Below are 18,081 nucleotides of genomic sequence, written 5' to 3'. Positions count from 1 at the left end.
CCATGGCTAGAAAATACATGCTCAACACTATCTATTCACATAAAATAGACCTAAGATATTTAGAACAAATATTAGAGCCTATAGGCTACATCGAATTGATCCAAAGCCAAATTCTTGTTAGTTCTTAAAAAAGGAAAGAAACAAACAATTGATTTACAAAGGCAAAACCAAAACATGGACATATCAACTGTATGTCATAAAATGAAATACAAAGCGTATCCTGACTGAGGTAGTCAAAATAATGAAATTGGGATAATAAAGAGAGAATCACTGACACATTACAAAATATTTGACTAGATTAAAATAAGGCAAAAGATAATACATGCAAACATAGTACTATTATTGTACAACCAAAGCTATACTTTATATATTTATAAATGGACAAATAGAAAAATAAGAAAAATTCAAAAGAAGATAACACTAGTTTAGATTAATCAATACTCCTTCGACATGAATATATGGTGTATCTCGCATACCTTACTCTATTGTAAATATCTATGTTTGATTGTAAACAAAACTAAAAACTATGACCACCGACTAAACAAACTCTTTTTTTGTTCCTTCGGGTAGACATGATTAACAAAACTAAATTAGTGGGCACATTCAACTGCAATTATCTCAACGACTACATAGAATGAGTGGAATGCTTAGCAAATAGAGAAAAGAGGTGGGGTTTTTTTTCCATCAAGGATTGAAATTATAAATGAATGAGTGGAACGCTTAGCAAATAAAGAGAAGAGGGGGGATTTTTTTTCGATCAAGGATGGAAATTACAACCACTTTTCCAACCATTTCAATCCAAAGTAAGCTTGCTAAAACCCCCTTTAAGTTTTTTTTTTAAAAGCTTGGAAAATGTTCTATATAACCTCTTGTTAGAAAGGCATAGATATGCTGCAATGTAAAAGTTCAATTTTAGAAATAATAATAAGAACTCTCCTAGTATAAGCTTTAAATTGCACAAGATTGCAAGAGTCCTTTTTCTTTTCCTTTCCCTTTAACAAATCCAAAGATAATAGAAAAGAAAGCATACTACAATCATAAAAACTAGGTGAAGTAAGAATTAAGTTGAGGAGCCTACTTTAGACAAATATCACTCCCATCCTATTGAGAATCAAATCAAATGCATAACTAGAGAGTTGGAGCTTCTAGTTGGACAAAGCCTCAAGACACTTATGTCTTAAGTCTCTCAAAGGCCCAATCGCATTAAGGCCTAGGACTTGAAAATGATACAAATATTTATTTGCTCAACCTTCAAGGCTGCCATTGCCATCTCCAACATGTACTGCCTATTCTAATCCAAAATAAAATTATAGCTTTTCAACTTAATTATTGATCTTCTCCCTTTTCCAAAGTTGTCAAATTCTTCTACCATATCCAAAAAACCATACACAATGTAGAAATGAATCATACCTTGGATACAATAAATTGTTTACGATTGAAATTTATATTGTCATGAAAATCGACAACCAAGGCAACGCCTAAGCTCTAGTCCCACTATTAGAAACATGGCTCAAAAATTGCATCACAAATTCCTATAAGACTCTAGACAAACAAACGAGAACACAAGGCTACAAATAGCATGTGCAAGATGGAAGCACACGAGAAATAACCACAATACATAAAACTAACGTAACTAAAATTAATTGTGTGCAATACACACAAACAATAGGGATGCATGGACTAGTTTTTCTACACACTTTTAGGGCCTATTTACACTCAAGGATGCCTTAACCTTTTAAGAGCTAAAGATGAATTCCTAAATTCTAAACTAAAATTAATTTTCATATCTATCCTAATTAATGCAATTCTCTCCCTAGAAAAGTGTAGTACCAATCACTGTTGCTCCAATGCAACATATCTGTTAAATCTGAATTCTTTTTGCAGTACCATGACTCGTTGCCATCTTGAATTGCACTGCAACACCATTGCTCCAAAGGAATATGTTTGCTAGATCTGCATACTTTTTGCAGTCCCATGGCTCGTTACCATCTTGAATCACAATGCAACACCGTAATTCTGCCTCGTTTGATTTTGCTTTCTGCTTTCCCTTGGTTGTACTTTCACTTGCTTCTTTTTGCTTCATTGCTACTCCTACAGCATGTGGATTTGGGAACTCCAACACTGTTCTAGCTTCTCCAAGCCTTTGACCACCTTCATACCATATGCCATTGAGTAAGAGAAATTTACCTTGTGGATTTTGCACTCCGCTTTCGCTTGGTCATACTTTCACTTGCTGCTTCTTGCTTCATAGCTACTCCTACAACATGTGGATCCTGGAACTCATACACTGTTTCACATTCTAGCTTCTCCAAGCCTTTGACATCCTTCACATAATATACCACAAAAGAGGAAATCAGACAATCAAAGAGCCACCTCTTTTGCAGCAGTTTGTGAGCAAAGACAAGGACATATCAATGAAAGATTACCAGGCAAAAATAACCGTGGTCTAGTCACATTGCTTAAGAATGGAGAAGGAAAGCTGATTAACAGTATTAACTATTGTTTGCAAGGTCCTCCCAGCTCTCCACCTGGAACCCATGCAAAAGAACCATATTCTTTGAACTAATGCAACATTGTATCCTCCTCCATGCTTTTAATCCCATTCATGAAAGATGTTCGTCCCTAGTCAAGGAATTCGTATAACTTTAATGGACCCCTTCTACAACCTGATGGTTTTCAAGTTTCTAAGGTCATATAGTTGCAGCCATTCAACAAAGTCATGATCTGCACTATTGACATGGCAGCCAGCAAATGGACATATGTAAATAGGCTATGAGTGGCAGCAAGTGGTAACTAGACTCTCTGTATGTCTACCAGAAAAACTAGTTGTGTGCCAATGTGTGAGCTCATCCTAGTCATGCACCACTATGGAAACACAGGATGGAAATGGGTGGCCTAGCCTGGTATCCAAACAGGAGGCCCACATTAACCTTGCAAAGGAAGAGGGTCTCTCTTTTGTCCTCTCGTGCAAATTCCAGATGATCCCATTCAAACTCTGAAGGAAGAGGTTAAAACGACCAACACTTGCAGGACATTATACCTCCAACAGTTTCTGAATGTCTTTTGAAGAGGGAATCTCAATCCCAAACAGCTTCTGGATGTTTTCAACTAGCACCTGCCACGTACGAACAAACTGGGAACCTGCTGTGATGTTCTCCACAAAAATCAAAGGCTGCAAAAACAAGTGCTGCCTAGATGTTAGATAGAAAATGACCAGTAAGACCAGTAAAGCTTTTGTCAACTAGGTCAACAATTGTTCAACAAAATCACCTTGCCAGGTTTCAGAAGCCGAATAGCCTCGCAAAGGAACAGTCTCGCATCTTCATCCTTTGCAAAGGACAAGGAGTAAACAGATACCTACATATATTGAACATTATCACTACACTCGATAGTGCTAAGACAGCATGTACATGCATACATTTAAAATATGTAAAGAAACCACTAACCCTAACAGAAGACAAACCGGTCATAACTTTGAGACTTGTTGTGCTAAGCACTGCACTGCTTTCATGTAAATTTTAAAAAACAGTAGCTAGGTTTGTTTCTAGGTGTCTACCACTTGCACATCTGCTCTAAGCAGCATGTGCTCGTTCTTGCTTCATGAGCAATTCTTTTTTAGGTATGTGAATTTTCCATGCGAAAATCAGACCTCTTGTAATATTGTCTCTTCTGAAGCATGAACTTGCTGACCATACAAGTTCAAATATCTGTGAAGTGCACTTAGGAGACCCTGAGACATGAAACACCTGCAACGTTTTTGTCTCCACCAAATTCTAAAAGTCCCTGTGGTGGACCTGCTCCTGATCTTCTCATAAATGATACTATAAAGTTAGCAGCATATAATTCATGAATGACTACTCTAAACTTTTTGCACCTTTAATTAGGCAAGTTGACAAGCATAGAGGTCCTAGAAACCTAAAGTCTGCAGCAAGCTGTCAATTAGACCAGCTTGTTAGCAATTATGTCTCCTTTGTCTACACCAACTGCTAGTGTTCAGTCCCAGCATAACAGCAAAATAAGCAAATTGGAATCCTTTTGTATGAACAAACTTGCCCCGTGACTTGCAATAGTGTACAATAAGAGTTACAGATAGCCAACAAAAATCCCTGATTCCTAGGCTGTTTGGGATTAATCGCATAGTATCAATCGGGAGTATGGTCTTCTAGTATCATGCTGAAACGTTGATGTTGTCTTCTTATGTCAGGTCCAATTGTTAAAATGGTCCACTTATCTCCCTTTACCTGAAAATGAAATCCATCACTCAATGGATGTGTCCAAAGCAATCTAGTCTTCATAATCCAAGATTGAAAATATAACACATGAGTAAATACTTCAACACTTTGTACACAGGTAAGCTGCAACCTTTGGATTGCCTTTCTGGGATTTCAAAGACTTCCAAATGTGACCTTCATGGAACTTTCTGAAAGCTTGATTCAAGTTCTTGATTGCCGAAATTCCATCCATAACAAAAACTTTACAAGATGGTACCCCCAACAATTCACATGATAAAGATTAGCTCGACCAAGAACAAAGCATATAATTAGGGGAGGTTGACTGAATGGCAGGAAAAGTATCATCTTATTTTGAAAGTCAATAGCCTTTACGTCAGGTATAGCAACCAAAACTCTTACCAAGGAAATCTCCAAAGGTGTAACAAAATTACTCAACATCATAATCCTGGTCTCTCTACTCAAAATGTCTCCAAATTTTTGGAAAAAAGGAAAGAGGCTTGTCTTCAAAGCATACCACAGCATCTATGCTGTTTGAAGGCATGCGCAAAGAATTTGTCTCTTTCACTTTGACAATCACTGGAACTCCTGCACGAATAGCTGAAAGGAACAAGGCACTTAGTTACTTCATCTATATCATATAGACCAGTTGAAAAACAAAGCAAAAAACCTTGCAGTGCAAAAAACACAAGGGAGAGGCTGTTAAAGAGTTTTTATACTAATTCATTTTTTAAACCATTCTGTGCCTACCAGCATCAATGCTTTAGTACTGACACTAGAAAAAGTTCTCATGACCTGAACTGTGTATGTGTTTGCAGAAAAACACCGCTGAAAGGGTAGATTCAACATGTAAGATATTGGAAGTAGTTAACCAACTCAGCTCACCACTAAACCATAGATATCCTTGAAATTTCCAAACGTTTTCACTAAAACTGGCATGGCAGTACAAAAGAAATGCATCTACAAGATCAATGCATTGTTCTGACATTTCAACCTTCCCAATAATTCCACTTGTCATGTCTGTAATATGGCATATAATTTACAGCACTTCTGTATTAAACTTCAAAGGTTGTTCGTGGCTATCTTTGTCACCATGCTGTGATATCACGACTTTCTCAAGTAGCTTCAGCCCTCCCAGCTCCATCTTGGGTCTCCTCACTGCAAATAGAAACATCTGTGCATACTTATGCTATTAGAAAATTACGCCCACCCTCTAGTGACAAAGATGCCCTAGGATCATGCCAAGCAGGTAAACTGCTTGAAAGCTCACTTCAGCCCTAAAAGCATTAATCAAAGAGCACAGAAACATCAAGATTCTATAAAGGAAATATTGGATCAACATATATATTCTTCTGGATGTTGTCCAAGACAATCTTGGTATGCTGACAATCCTCAAAAAGAGTTTTGAAAAGAATATAGAAAGTGCTAGAAACATCTAGAACCCAACACATTAAGCATGGTCATGTTCATGTGCAATGACACAAACATGTGAGCACGGAAGGAATTTTTGTTCCTAAATATCTAGATGTGTATTCACATGGAGCACCACATCCATCATTTCCAACATTCCTCCCTTGGGGTTATATGTGACATGTCATCTGAATATTTTCCCCCTGAGGTGTCACATGATTGTGTGTGGAAGACTGAAGTACAGCCTGGAGGCATTGAAACATTTTTCTAGAAAGAGCCTTTGTAAATCTATATGCAAAAATTGTCTAATGTAGAGAAATATTCAAGATGTACCTCCTTAGCTTGGATCATTTCTCAAACATTATGGCAATGAATCTCAATATGCAGTGCAAGAATGGAGGACTGGATTTTTGCCAATAGCTATGGCCCTACTATAGCAGTTGGCAAAGACAAACCACCTCGACTGTACCTAAAGATAGAACGGTATTCCACCTCAAGTGGATGTGGCAGTTATAGGTTGCTTTTTGCTAAACTACGAATGCAGAAGGGTCCGATGAAAAGTCCATTTTGAAGCCCCACTTATGGACTGTTGTGTGCCAATGACATCTACCCAATCCAAGTCACTATTTGTGACATTAATGTGACATTAAAAGTGATATTTAATGTCACATTAAGGTCATAAATATGGAATGTGACATTTAATGTCACATTAAGGTAAATCTAGGGGAACATGCACGAGAATGACCGTCCGGGCTCTTGGGCGCCCGAACGGGGTTAAGGGGAGCCTAGAGAGTAAGGGAGTCCAGGAATAGTAGGACTTCAGGAAGTTGACGGCTGGCAAAGGAATCCGTATAGAGGGCCAGCACATATCTAGGCGTGGTTGGGAGGTGAAGGATACTCGTGCTTTCATCGTTTTGAGTTTTCTGACTCTCCGTCATCTATCACTATTGTACCTATGACTCACATGGGCTATCTTGCACATAGAAAAACCTGTAATTAACCATCCCCTCCAGATACCAAAACACCATTTTGACTACCTTCTATGTTGGTGACTGGATTTTGCATAAATGTGCTACATGCGATGGTCAGGTCGAGTTTGACACAAATATAGAGAATAACCGCCAGCCTGATTGTAGACCAAAACACCCTTTTGACTGCCTTCCATGTTGGTGATTGGATTTTGCACAAAATTGCTACATATGGTGGTCAGGTCGAGACCTTAGTCTGAGTCAGATGGGGGCAATTACCAGCCAGGCCTAGCACCAGTTGTCCCTCACAAAATGGAGGTGTCCAACTATATTGTGTGCGTATCCACGAGGCACTTATTGTAGTTATCCAGATATCCTGCACTAGTCCGACCTGCATTTGTGGTTGGACCTGTCCTACATTTTCCTTCTCTTTTTAGTTGGATTGCTAGCTATTTTTCCTCAATGTTCCATCTTTTTTGTCAGCAGTTTTTTTCTCTTGTTTCTGTCGCTAGCACTTTCCTTCATACTGCTGTCCTGTCCAGTGCCCTTATTGCCTTGTAACTTTCGACACACATGCAAGGGGGTCAGCATATCCAAGTTGCATTATCATCTTTCCCTGCCCTCATTCCCTCTCTCATACGTGTTCTGCTTCTGCATGCGCATTGACAAGGTATCATTGCCAAGTCTGCTTTTTTGCTATTCCATTTTTTAATTCGTTGTCTTCCCTGCTGCTGTCCCTTTTCAGGTCTGATCATATCTTTTTCATGTGGAGGCTGTTGCATTTTTTTGTTTGTTGTTTTCCCTGGTGCTGTCCCTTTTCAGGTCTGATCATATCTTCTTCATGTGGAGGCTGCTTCCCTGACATCCCAATAGGCCCTTCATAGCATTTTCAGTGATTGAAGATGTCAGGATATCAATACATGAAGCCTACTCCTTCAGCAGATTAACTACTTCCTTCCGCATGGTTTCAAGAGATCAGATCACAACCCCAACCTTTACTTTTTGTCGGTGGAGAGCACTCTTGTTGCCATCATTTATATGTCATGAGGTGTAATAAGCAGTGGGACACTTGGAAGCTTGTGTGGTGACAAGTGTTCCAATACTTGTCTCTTGTCTATTGCCTTTTTTAGGCCAAGAACTATCAAGAACAGAGACAACCAAATTTAAGCACTACTACAACACAAAACTTAACTATTTTAAGAATGCTATCCCTATTTTTTTAAACTTGCACCTTTAAGCCAATTCGAGGCTCCAAAAATTTAGGGACCTCCTACAATTTAGGGCTCCCCTAAATTAGGAACTCCCCCTAATCATGGATATCATATGAAGGCTCTTTCTAAGTACATTATAAAAATAGTGCTAGAATCCTCGCTCGAGTTTCCTATATAAAGGTATGTGCATTCTAAACATTCAAGTTTCAACCTATATGTGGACATTGTACAAATTTTTGATAATCATGTACAAATTTTTGATAATCATGCCATCTTGCTGATAGTAATTGTCTATTCTCGTAGATTTAGACCACATTCCAAGGCTTTTTTTTTTTTGTGTGTGAGTCTAATATGCTTGAGTTCTAGTCACAAGTGCCCAATTAGTTCACATAGATGGAAGTGTGTGCTATCTTTCTTCTAACCCACCGCATGGGTCTACCATAACCTATAACCACTCTTTAGTGGCCAGCTCTAATGAGCTTTTCTTGATATCTTTAAATTACAAAGGAAATATAATAAATAATTCACTAGGCAAATTTATTAAAAAGGATACATATTCTCTTTCTATTGTGTTGTGACATGCAACACATTTATTTTTTAATTGGCCTCAAGTATCCAAGGCCATGCGGATCGCGTTCGAGAAGTGTATTGTAGCAAGTTAGTCCCACACTTTTTGTTGGTATGATCCTCATTGAGCAATGAGGTGGCTATTCCGTGGATGGATATCATTTGCATCAGCTCGCTTGTATCTCTTTCGTAATCCCCTTCTATTGCTATAGTGATGTGTTTTGTAGCCTTTGGCTCCTTGTGTTGTTTTCCATTTGTCTTTGAGTCTGCTTGGTTGTGGTCAAAGGCCATAAATATTTTGATTCATTAATTTATACTTCTTCCAGGGGGGAGGGGGTATAGAAAGTGTAAAGGCATTGTATTGATGTGTAGTAAGATACAAAGGCATTACAAGTACTGTTGGCAATGAAGGACCATCATGCCTTTTACATGTGCACGGGTGTGAACACACCCTTAGCACACTTGTACTTTCATATATATATATCTATCTAAAAACCTAAAGAGGTACACTCGTCATTGTATCCACAACTCATGCTCACTCTCACTCTCTACTCTGCACTCTCTCTGTCTCTCTGCTAACAGCAAGCACTATCCTCGCGTGCCACTAAGCTCAACAAATTGGTATCAGAGCAGCAAGGAGTGCACGCTTCTCAAGACGAAGCAGACGACAGGTGTTGCAGGAGTCCCAGGTGGACTCGACGAGTAGCAGTCCATGGGTGCAGGAGAAGCGCAAGCAGGCATCAGCAGACAGTGGTCAACTAGACGAAGGCCACGTGGAGAACAACATTTGACTGGCTATAGGGCACGTGACGAGATGGTGATGTGGTGATAACAATCGTGTAGAGGACCAGCGGCACTAGCAAGCAGTCGAGCTAACGGCTTCACGGGCGATTGCACGGCAAGATGAGCGTGGTGACGACCAGTGGGGCGTTGACAGGTAGGAGCCATGCGATTGACAGGCGTGTGTGGTGGGCGATAGGACTGCGGGCTGACGACACGCTGACAAGTCGACGCGTCGAGTCCAACGGACGAACTCCCTTTACATCATTTTTGCCAAATACTTGCAATTTTTCCTCTTCCACTACCGAGTGTTCGCGCACATTAGCACAAAGTCCAGATTTGTGCAATCTTGGTCCGAAATTTTGGGGCTTTTCCCAAAATTGAAAATTGTGATGCGGAGCAAGACCATTTGTCTCAGAAATTGTGAGGATTTGTGACATTCTACCCCCGATTTGGGGCTTTTCATGTACATGCAAAAATTGGGCTGAAATTTACCCAATTTCTCGACATTGACGCGCATTGGACCCCGTGCAATTTTGGGGTTTTGCTGAAATTGCTCTATTTTGGTAAAATTGGCATGTTCTATGCATGTCAGAGACAGTGCCGATGTATGGTTGATGCTTTGAGTACAAAAATTTTGGGGCTTTTGACCATGTGTGTCAAATTTTGTGCATGTGGGTACATGTACAACAGAAATTGCAGCTAAAATTTGGGACTTCTCATGTAATGCGATATATTTGCCCTTTGAACAACTATAATCAGTTGTGGAGTGCTGTAGCACATGCTTTACTTACAGATCTGAAATTTATGCTTCTACGTGGTCATTTATTGCTGGTTGGTACCTTTTTGTACCTTGGCCACTTGTTTGACAGCTTGAACCTGCATTTGCTGAATTTTCACGTCACATTTGGGTCTTAAATCATTGGCTGGCAGCAGTGATAGCAGTAATCTCATGCACATTAAGAAGCTTGAAGGAGCACATAATTTTGCAGTCTGGCAAAACAGTGCTACAATATCCTATTGCAAAAGAAGCAAGCAAAGCCGATTAAGACCAAAGGGGCAAAGCCTACAAATATGGAACATGAAGATTGGGATGAGCTAAATGAGGTTGAACGCTCAACCATCGAGCTATCGATTTCTGATGCCTTGATGTTTAACATTGAAGGATTGGATTCTACATATGCTATTTGGACTCGACTGGAAGAACTGTATGCACAGAAGAGTATCGCAAGCAAAGTGTATTGGCTGAAAAAGCTTATGAATTTGCATATGAAAGGGGGTACAGCAATGTCTACTCACTTGAGTGAGTTTAACTCCATTTTCAGCCAGCTAGTTGCCTTGAAGTTCTTGATTGATGAAGAATTTAACGCTATGTTCTTACTTTGCACTCTGCCAGAGTGTTGGGATACCTTCAAGACTACTATGAGCAATTCTAATGCGATCCTTTTGTATGCTAATGTAGAGAGTGCTCTACTCATGGAAGAAATGAATCAGCAGAACAATGCATCCAGTAAGTCTTCTAGTGCTTTGCATACTAGGGAAAGATCACAGCAAAAAGGTAAATCTGATAGCAAGGAACGTAGTAAATCACGTGGCAAGGATGTTGAATGCCATCATTGTGGCAAGAAGGGTTACTTTAAATGTGACTACTACAAATGGAAGAAAGAGAAAGGAAAGGGCAAGAAGACTGATGATAGCAAGGAAGAGAAGAAAGAGAGTCAGCCTAAGAAGAGCAGTGTCAAAATTGAAGAGATGAATGTAGTCACTCATGACAGTGACAGTGGGAATGACGTAGTCTTGGTCTCTTCACACTTTAGTGCACATGCTTTACTTGCAGATACAGATAATAACATGCATACTTGGATTCTCGATTCAGGTGCTTCCTTTCATGTCACCCCTCATCGTGAGTGGTTCTATGACTATACAGGGGGTCGACATGGTATTGTCCATCTTGGGGACAACTATGCATGCGACATTGCAAGTACTGGCAATGTGCAGTTGTAGTTTCAGCATGGCTCTGTCTTCACACTTCAGCATGTACGTCATGTACCTCAGCTTAAGTAGAGCTTGATTAGCACAGGGCAGATAGATGACGATGGATTTCATACCACCTTTGGTGATGGGAAATGGAAGATCTATAAGGGATCTAAAGTGATTGCTAGAGGTTGTAAAAGTGATACCTTGTATCCTCTCCATGTATCTAGTATAAGTGATCATGTTGCTGCCATGACCGAGCAGCTAAGTGTTTCTTTGTAGCATGGCCGGTTGGGACACATGAGTCAAACTGGAATGAAAGTGCTTTCTCGTTAGGGTCACTTGCCTTGCCTTCATTACGCTGATTTTGAGAATTGTGATCATTGTGTTTATGCTAAACATGCACAAACGTCTCATAAGAAATCTCTTTCGCTGAAATCTTCTCCTCTAGAGTTAGTACATTTCGATGTATGTTAGATGCCAAGGTTATCTTTAGGGGGGAAAAAATATTTTATCACCTTTGTCGATGAAGCTACACGGAAGGTATGGGTTTATCCTATTCGTAGCAAGGATGAAGTGCTTGACAAGTTTAAAAAATTCCTGTCACCTTTGTCGATGAAGCTACACGGAAGGTATGGGTTTATCCTATTCGTAGCAAGGACGAAGTGCTTGACAAGTTTAAAAAATTCCTGGCATTGGTTGAAAATCGAACTGATAAGACACTTAAGTGCCTTCGCTCTAACAATGGTGGGGAATATGTCTCCAAGGCCTTTCATGCATTTTGTGATAGCAAAGGGATAAAGAGGGAGCTCACTGTCCCTCGTAATCCACCCCAAAATGGAGTTGCAGAGCGTATGAATCGGACCATATAGGATAAGGTCCGTACGATGCTATCTCATGCTGCATTACCCCATGGTTTTTGGGCAGAGGCTGTTATGACAGCCGTACACTTGATTAATTGGTCACCAAACAGGTCTTTGGGAGGGAGGGGAGGGTAGATTCCCCAACAAGCATGGTCGAGCAAGCTACCTTCGTATGCACACTTGAAAGTGTTTGGCTGTTAAGCATTTGTGCACATTCGTAAAGAAAAACGCAGCAAACTTGAGCCAACGTCCTGTAAATGCTTTTTTCTAGGATATGGTGATGAGGGTGAAATGGGATATAAATTATGGGATCCCAAGAAAAGGAAAGTAGCACGCAGCAATGATCTTATCTTCCAGGAAGATCGCATGCATAAACAGCCTGAAAAGACTGAGGAGGTCCGTAGGGTTGTATTCCGGGAAGACATACCTTTTGGACAGCAAAATGTAACCGTTGTACAGCAGCAAATACTTGCTATAAATGAACCTGCAAATGCAGAAAATAATGTTGAAATGAATAGCCAGCTATTGCCCATGATAATGAGCCACTACATGTGCAGGAACAGCCAGGACAACAAGTTGTTAATGCTGATTTGTAGGCTGAAATACCAAGATAGCAAGTTGAAAATGCTCAACAGCTAGCAAACAATGATCATTGGGTTAGGAGATCGTCTAGGGCTACTAGATAACCTAATAGATTCATTTCTGGTAGAAACAATGTGGCAAATTATGTCATGTTGACAGACTGTGATAAACCGTCTTGCTTCAAGGAAGCAATGGACAGACAAGACAACAAGAAATGGTATAAAGCCATGTTGTCAGAGATGGAATCTCTTGAGAAAAATGGCAATTTGGACTTGGTGCAGTTGCCTAAAGGGTAGAAAACTCTTCCATGTAAATGGGTTTACAAGATGAAGGTCACTTCTGGTTCCTCACTAGAGTACAAAGCAAGATTGGTTGCAAAGGGATACAAGCAGGAACATGGAGTTGACTTTGATGAGATATTCTCTCCTGTAGTCAAGATGACTACATTGAGAACCATTTTGGGCTTGGCTGCAACTGAAGATATGAAGCTCATACAGATGGATGTAAAGACTGCGTTCTTACATGGTGATCTGCATGAAGACATATATATGCAACACCCTAAAGGGTTTGTGGAAAAAGGAAAAGAAAAGATGGTATGTAAACTCAAAAGGAGTTTGTATGGGCTGAAACAAGCACCAAGAGAATGGTATCATAAGTTTGATACATTTATGCAATCTCAAGGTTTTCATAGAAGTCAAGTGGATCATTGCTTGTACACCAAGAAGGCCGCAGATAGCAACCTAATTATCTTGGTTTTGTACGTTGATGACATGCTGATAACTGGCAAGAATACTCATGCCTTGGACTCACTGAAGCAAACTCGTCATGGCAGCTTTGACATGAAGGATCTTGGTGATGCAAATCACATTCTTGGCATGCCAATACTCAGAGATAGGTCAAAAGGATTACTCTATCTATCTCAGTAGGAGTATATCTCCAAAGTTTTGCAGTGTTTCAATATGGAGGGGGGGAAACAATTGGGGTTCCATTGCCTCCATGTGTGAAACTCAGTGCAGAGGACAGCCCTACATCTGATGATGAGAAGGCTGAAATGCCCAAGACACCATATGCTTCAGATGTTGGCAATTTGATATATGCTATGGTTGCTACACGTCTTGACATTGCCTTTGCAATGGGAGTGGTTAGCAAATACATAGCAAACCCTGGTAAAAAGCATTGGGAAGCAGTGAAAGGTATTATGAGATACCTCAAAGAAGCAAAGGATTTATGCACCTGCTTTGGAAAGCAAAAGGCATCTTTCTTTGGCTTTACGGATGCAGATTATGCTGGTCATGCGGATTGCAAAAAGTCCACTTCTGGATATGTGTTTACCTTCACATGAGGAGCAATCTCTTGAATCTCCAGACTACAAAAGTGTGTTGCATTGTCTACTACAAAGGCAAAGGATGTGGCTGCCATGCAAAGAGGCTTTATGGCTTTCACGTCTGGTAGGAGAGCTTGGCATTACAGAGTTACCTATTCTCCATTGTGATGGTCAGAGTGCTATCATGCTAGCACGGAATCCTGTCTATCATGCAAAGATGAAGCACATACAGGTAAAGTATCACTTCATTAGAGATGTACTTGACAGCAAGAGCATTGAGCTTGTCTAAGTGCATACAGATGATAATCCTGCAAACCTTCTCACGAAAGGTCTTCCAGCAGAGTGGTTTACTCACTGTCGACAGATGATGGGAGTTGAATAGATATATGTATTTCAGCTTTGTACATACTTAGACTTAGCTGATTCTTTTCTCCTCTTAAGGCACATTGCCTTTAGGGGGGAGGTTATTGGGAATAAAGGGCCATCGTGCCTTTTACATGTGCACAGATGTGAACACACCCTTAGCACACTTGTACTTTCATATATATATATATATATATATATATATATATATATATATATATATATATCTAAAAACCTAAAGAGGTACACTCGTCACTGTACCCACAAGTCGTGCTCACTCTCACTCTCTACTCTGCACTCACTCACTCTCTCTCTCTCTCTCTCTCTCTCTCTCTCTCTCTCTCTCTCTCTCTCTCTCTCTCTCTCTCTCTCTCTCTCTCTCTCTCTCTGTGTGTGCTAACAGCAAGCACTGCATGACTTGATCCTCGCACGCCACTGAGCTCGACAAGTACTTCAGCAAACACTAGATATTTGCCCAAGATTCACCTACAAATTTTTGAAAGGATCTAGAAAAATCTACAACTTATTGAAAGAATCTAGAAAGTTCTAGAATGATCTAGAAAGTTTAGAAAAAATTATTCACACATTAACTATAGAAGGTACTCAAGTGCAACAACATAAACACATGAACACAAAAAGAAAACTTGGATGTGTTCACATGGAACAAGCTGTCCATCATATCGAACAGTCAGGTAGGTGTAGTGATACGATGAGCAGAAATGAAACGTGGAACCAGGTTAAAACCAAACTCACGAAGAGTCGAATCCCGTTTCTCCTCCCAACCTTGCCTAGACTGTTGCTGACAACTCTCATCGTGATCCGACTGCCAGCCGTCAACCTTTGGTGAGTCCTACTATTCTTGGACTCTAGTTCATTCTAGGCTCCCCTAAACCCCGTTCGGGTGCCCAAGGCCCCCGGATGGTCGTCCCTCGCACCTGTTTCCCATAATTTGCCTTACTAATGTAACATTTCCTTCCCCTTAAGAATCGGTTTTGTCCTCGAAAACGATACTTGGAAGGTCTAACTATAAATTGGGAAACCTTTTCCTTAGGGTACTTACTCACTCCCATGTTGAGCTTTCTTCTGAACAATCTTTCCATTTGACCAAACATTCTTGATAAATAGTATTCCTTGTTCGTCTGCTACGAACATTTAATATTCTTTCTGGTTCATGTGGATTAGATTGGTCATCTAATAGCTCCTCAATGTTATCATTTAAGATTAAATTATCCAAATCACCCAGCTTCTTCCTTAGCTTACTTACATGAAAAACTGGATGTATTTTACTACTAACACGTAGTTGGAGCTTGTAAGCATGTTCTCCCACATTTTCAAGTATTGTGAAAGGACCACAATACCTGGGTGAAAGCTTTGGACATCGTCCAGTTTTCATGGTTTTAGTTTGTTTCAGGCACCTTAAGATAGACCAATTCTCCTTCTTCAAAGGAGATGTCTCTTCGGTGAGGATCTCCATAAGCTCTAGCTCGATTTTGAGCTTTCTTAATATTTTCTTGAGCAAATTTTAACATATTATTCATATCCTCCAAAAAATCCTTGGCTGCCTAAACCTTTTCCTTATGCAGTTCTAATGCATGAGGAGCTTTGGGCTGAAACCCATATATTAACATAAATGGACTATATCCAGTGGAAGAGTGCTTGGCACTATTATATGCAAACTCTGCTATCGGTAGATACTCTTCCCAATTAGTTTGCCTTTTACTTGCATATGCCCTGAGCATATCTTCAAGGATTTTGTTAACCCTTTCAGTTTGCCCATCTGTTTGCGGGTGGTCCGCTGTACTCATGCTAAGTTTAGTATCCAACTTCCTAAATACAGCACGCCAAAATTGACTATCAAATTTTCTATCCCGATCAGAAACTATATTTGCCGGAAGGCCATACAATTGATATATGTTCTCTACGAACAATCTAGCCAATTCTGGTGTTTTAACATCAATTGAAGTTGGAATAAACCTAGCCATTTTGGTTAACCTATCCACAATCACCCACATAGAGTCGTGCCCCCTCTGTGTTCTAGGTAATGCGACAATAAAGTCCATGGAGATACTCTCCCATTTTCCCGAAGGAATCTCTAATGGATGGAGAAGTCCTCCCATTTTCAATCTTTCAGCTTTATTAACCTGGCATTTATTACATTTGACCACATAGTCAAGGACGTCCTTATTCATTCTAGGCCAATAGAACTGCCTTTTAATAAGACTATAAGTCTTATTAACTCTTGGATGTCCCGCGCTAGGAGTATCATGACACTTAAAGAGTATCAGGCACCTTATTTCTTCATCTTTTGGGACACATACCCTACCCTTGTAGAGTAAATAACCATTATCAATGGTAAAATTCTTCCACTTGAATCCCATTTGAGCAACCCCTAATGCTCCATTTCCTTGTTGAACATCCTCAGATATTCCTTCCTCAGTGGAGGCCCTTCCATTTGGATCCCCAATTTCTATTGCTTCCCATATGTTGGAATAAGCCGGATCAGCCTGGCATTTCCCTTTTGAGGATTCAAGCAAATCGGAAGTGAACTGAGTAAAACTCAATTCATTTATGATGGGCATTCTGTTGAGTGCATCAGCCACTATATTATACTTTCTTTTCGATACCTTATCTCATAGTCGAACTCTTGGAGGAGTTCGGCCCATCTGGCTTTACGCCCTTGTAGATCGGGTTGATCATTAAGCCACTTAATGCTTTCATGATCCGATAGGATCAAAAGTTTGGCACCGTATAGATAGTGCCTCCATTTCTTCATTGCATGTACTATTGCATACAGCTCCCTCTCATAAACAGAATAATTCTGTTTTGCACGGTCTAATTTTTTGCTTTCAAAAGCAACTTGTCGACCTTCTTGTAATAAGACCGCACCTATCGCCTTATCACTGGTATCAGTTTTAACCACAAATGGTTTATTGGGATCCACAATTAATAGTACTGGAGCTGTAGCAATAGCTACCTTAAGTTTTTGAAAACTTTCATTTTGGTCTGTTCCCCAATTAAAACTCTTCCCTTTCCCTTTAAGTTGGTCTGTCATTGGAACAGCTATTCTGGCATAATCTCGAATGAATCTTCGATAAAATCCAGATAATCCTAGGAAGATCTACAGCTCTTCTAGGTTCCTTGGAGATGGCCATTCAATAATTTCCCGTACTTTTTCTGGATCCATCTTGATTCCCTCCTTCAAGATAATATGCCCCAAATATTTGACCTCTTGTGCGAAGAATTCACATTTAGTTTTCTTCGCATAAAGGAAATGTGCTCTTAACAACTGGAATACCAATCGTAAGTGTTCCAAATGTTCTTCTTTTGACCTACTAAAGATCAAGATATCATCCAAGAAGACTACTACAAAGTGTCCTAGATAGGGCCGTAACACACTATTCATCAGCTTCATAAAGATAGCCGGTGCATTAGTGAGGCCAAAAGGCATCACCAAAAAATCATAATGTCTGTATCTAGTACGAAATGTTGTCTTAGGAACATCCTGTGCCTTAATTATTACTTGGTGATAGCCTGATCGTAAGTCTATATTTGTGAAGAATTTTGCCCCTTGTAATTGATCAAAAATATCTTCCATTCTGGGCATAGGAAATTTATTATTTACCATTATTTTATTAAGTGCTCTATAATCAACACAAAGTCGCATAGAACCATCTTTTTTCTTTACCAATAAAATTGGCGAAGCCCAAGGTGAATTGCTGGGTTGTATAAACCCTTTATCAAGGTAATCCTTAATTTGTCTTTCAAATTCTTGGTGATGTGTTTCACTTAACTTATAAGGTGGTTTAGAAA

General features: G+C 39.8%; 1 protein-coding gene across 2 annotated transcripts in view; it reads right to left on the bottom strand.

The window, feature by feature from the left end:
• Positions 1-1,630: 1,630 nt before the first annotated feature.
• Positions 1,631-18,081, bottom strand: part of LOC148027332 (uncharacterized) — a 62,562-nt gene continuing 46,111 nt past the window's right edge. For both annotated transcript variants that reach the window (XM_087691900.1, XM_087691901.1), the window contains exons 4-7: positions 4,747-4,829; positions 3,271-3,357; positions 3,041-3,172; positions 1,631-2,324 (exon numbers count right to left, since the gene is read on the bottom strand). In XM_087691900.1, the coding sequence (XP_087548026.1) occupies positions 2,184-2,324; positions 3,041-3,172; positions 3,271-3,357; positions 4,747-4,829 (443 nt within the window). In that variant the 3' untranslated portion in view covers positions 1,631-2,183. The remainder of the gene's footprint in view (positions 2,325-3,040; positions 3,173-3,270; positions 3,358-4,746; positions 4,830-18,081) is intronic.

Source organism: Lygodium microphyllum, chromosome 13 (assembly GCF_053477565.2).
Source record: "Lygodium microphyllum isolate KBCC chromosome 13, Lygodium_microphyllum_v1.1.10, whole genome shotgun sequence".
Classification (NCBI taxonomy): Eukaryota; Viridiplantae; Streptophyta; class Polypodiopsida; order Schizaeales; family Lygodiaceae; genus Lygodium; species Lygodium microphyllum.
This window is presented reverse-complemented; position numbering and strand designations above follow the sequence as displayed.